We start from the raw sequence: 3100 nt of genomic DNA, 5'->3' as shown, positions 1-3100 counted from the left end.
AAAGCTCTGATGTACAGGGTGTTTCCCCGAAAAAAACTTTAGAGGTTTGGCCTGTGGACTTTTTCCGCGTTTTTCGCTCAGATGCACTTTGAGGTTTTTTCGTCAAAATCTGGGGTTTTGCACAACGTTTTCGCTGATAGAGCTAGTCTAGACGAGTGGCCCAAGCTGGCAACACCGGGCCCTTTGAATCCAGACGCCCTCCACCCTCCCAGAGCTCAGTGATTGATTGGGTGACAGCCAAGAGTAGAACAACATCAAAGTGGCGGTTGCATTCATACTTTGCGCCATCTTTGCGCCCAGCGCCCCCTGATTTGTATCCGCTCGAACACAGTCGATCAATCAGAGGCCCGTCCAGCCAAGATTTATCCCCCCCACTCCATCACTGGTGCCAACATGGAGAAACAGAGGCGAGAAGTTCGCGTGATTCTCTCTATCAAGCACTTGAAGGAATGGAGGGAGGGGATGGTGTCGCCCCCCCACCCCCCACCCACCTACTGCTTGGAAATTATGATTTATTGTTGCTTCCACTAATGGAAGACGCATAGAGGTTGCATTAATTGGATTGGGCCGATCGGCTACTTACGTGTTGAGCTCGAGGTCCAGCCGGAACTTGTGATTGAAGGCCTTGATGAGAAGGGAGGTGCGGTGAAAGTGCTTGCCGGTCTGCAACAAATCGGAGAAAGTGCAATTAATTTCGTTTTAAAATAAAATAAAATTTAAAATTAAATAATGTTTAGTTTGGGTGTTTTACTGGGGCTGCCAGCATCTGAAGCCGTTGGGTAACGTTTCGGTGACTGGAGCCCGGGCGTCCTCAGGGCGGGAGATTTTAGGGCTGGGTGGGCGCAAGTGTGGGCTTTCCAGTGGTGTAACTGGCGTCGATGGGGCTGCTCCCGTTGGGGAGAAAATAATTTTTGAATGTCTGCGTGCAACTCTGGGATCTCCGATGCTTCATCTGAGTCCCCTGGGTTGAAAAATTCGCTGAAATTTGGGGGGTTTTTGGAAAAATTTGAAATTTTGCTGAGTGGGAGGAGAAAATGCCGGTATTCCTAGGAGTAGAGAGCCGTTTTTGCAGCTAGAGCATTGGGGGAGTAATTTGAGGTGAAAAACTAGGCTGGGAGGTGTGAGGCTGCACCAGAAGGTTTGAAGCCGCAAGTTTAAAATTTTGCCAAAAATCGCCCAAAAACGTCACGATCCGCAAATTTTACCCCCAGATGGCGCCCATTCCCCCCTTTCCAGTCGTGTCATCCCCATGCTTCTGCCTGCTCTAGTTTGGAAGCAGCGAATTTTTGAATATCGACATGTCATTTTAAGGTTCCACCAGGACTCATCGGCACCTGGACGCTTAAAAATTCCTCAAAATTTCTGGGGTTGCTGCACGCCACTGCGGGTTTAGGGAGTTTGTTGCTAAATTCACGCCCTTTCCAGTGGCGTGCCAGAGTTTTTTCCACCAGGCCCTAACACCGGGAAATTTAATGTCAAAAATTAACTTGCAAAATTTTGGGCCCCAACGCGCAGCTGCAGCCGGAGGCGTAAAGTTCAGCAAAAACTCGCCTGGCGGCGCTAAGGGTGTGAAAATTTCGGAACCCATGGCGCAAAATGTGCCCCTTTCAGACAACGGTGGAAATTTTTCGAAAAATGTTGCCTAAAATGTAAAATAAAATGCCATTCAGTTGGGGTGGTTGACTGGGACTGCAAGCACCTGAAGCCGTTGGGTAACGTTTCGGTGACAGCAGCCTGGGCGTCTTCAGGGCCGTAAATTTTCAGAATGTGTGGGCCAAAGTGTGGGCTTTCTGCGGCTGTTACTGGTGTTGCTGGGGCTTCTCCGGTTAGAGAGGAAGGAATTTTTGAGTCTCTGTGTGCAACTTTGGGGTTTTGCAAGGGGCTTTGCCTGCATAGGTTGGCTGAAAAATTCACCAAAACTCCTAGGAATCGGGAATAAACTTGCGATTTTGCAGGTTTGTAGCCGAATGGGCGCCCTTTAAACTGGGGTACCAGCGGTGTTGCCAGCTGGTTCAGTTCTGGAGCAGTTTAGTGCGAAAAATTGAGTTGCACAGCTGGAAGATTCACGCGAACATTTGCCGCCCGACGGGTAAAATTTGGCGAAAAATCGCCCAGAATTGGCAATTTTAAGACGAGTTGGCACTGCAAAAGAGGAGGCGTTGTTTCACAACCCGCAAAGAGCTGAAAAACTTCCTTTAAGGGGCTGCTTGGTCGGTTGGCGATCGAAAATCCCCAAAGTTAACGAACCTCCAGCAGCCCCAGAATGTGGTTGAAAATTTTCGTCCAGTTGCAGGTTTGAAGGGCGATTTTTCGGCCAAACTGTTTGCTTCAGTTACTGAAGACTTTGCTGCGGGTTACTAACGAATTTAATCAGGCGAACAGCTTCAATCCAGGTTATTTGGGGGCGCTGATGCCCTAAGAAGGGCCAGTCAAAGAGCGAACAATGTTCCAGCAGGAATTCGGGCGGCCGCACGATAATTAAAGCTTTGCGCAAATATCGGCCTGTCTGAAGACTAATTGAACCTCTCCGACTCACCGTTTCGAGCTCTTTTGCCTCGAGGTTTAGGTAAAATAAAAAAAAAATCCAAACGTCAGTCTTTTCCAGGGTTGTTCAACGCAGAGCCATTTTTTCCGCGATTGAATGCCCAAACATTAAATCTGTTTCTAATCGAAATTCCCCCGTAGGTCGGTTAAGTTGAATAACTGCGGGAATATTGAAGAAGCACTAAAAAGACCGAAACTTTCTGATTCGGTCAGTTTTGGCAACTTGAAAATTCCGGTTTATTCGGCGAGTTTTGAGAAAAAAAAGTGTTCTTCGTTCCAAAATTAAAAACATTCTGATCAAATTCGCCTGTAGATCCCTTATCGTAAGAAACTCCGGGAAGATTGAAGAAGCATTCGAAGGGCCGAAACTTTATGATTTGACGAGTTACACAAAATTGAAGATTGACAGTAAACTCGGCGAGTTTTGAGCAAAAGAGTGTTTAAAGTTTCAAACTTAAAAAGTAACCAACAATTTCTTCTGTAGCTCGGTTAGCTGGAGTAACTCCGGGATAGTTGAAGAAGCATTAGAAAAGTCGAAACTTTTTGATTAAGACAG

At 47.0% G+C, this 3100-nt stretch overlaps 1 protein-coding gene across 1 annotated transcript in view; it reads right to left on the bottom strand.

Annotated features, from left to right (window-relative positions):
* Positions 1–3100, bottom strand: part of LOC109535702 (zinc metalloproteinase-disintegrin-like atrolysin-A) — a gene marked incomplete at its 3' end in the record, with an annotated part of 92283 nt that overhangs the window by 36094 nt on the left and 53089 nt on the right. Inside the window, 1 exon segment of the mRNA XM_048663056.1 lies at positions 584–663. Within this exon segment, the coding sequence (XP_048519013.1) occupies positions 584–663 (80 nt within the window).

This window comes from Dendroctonus ponderosae, unplaced genomic scaffold (assembly GCF_020466585.1).
Source record: "Dendroctonus ponderosae isolate FM_Combo_2020 unplaced genomic scaffold, Dpon_F_20191213v2 Dpon_F_20191213_12, whole genome shotgun sequence".
Lineage (NCBI taxonomy): Eukaryota > Metazoa > Arthropoda > Insecta > Coleoptera > Curculionidae > Dendroctonus > Dendroctonus ponderosae.
The sequence above is the reverse complement of the archived record's forward strand: the minus strand, read 5'-3'. Positions and strand labels throughout refer to the sequence as shown.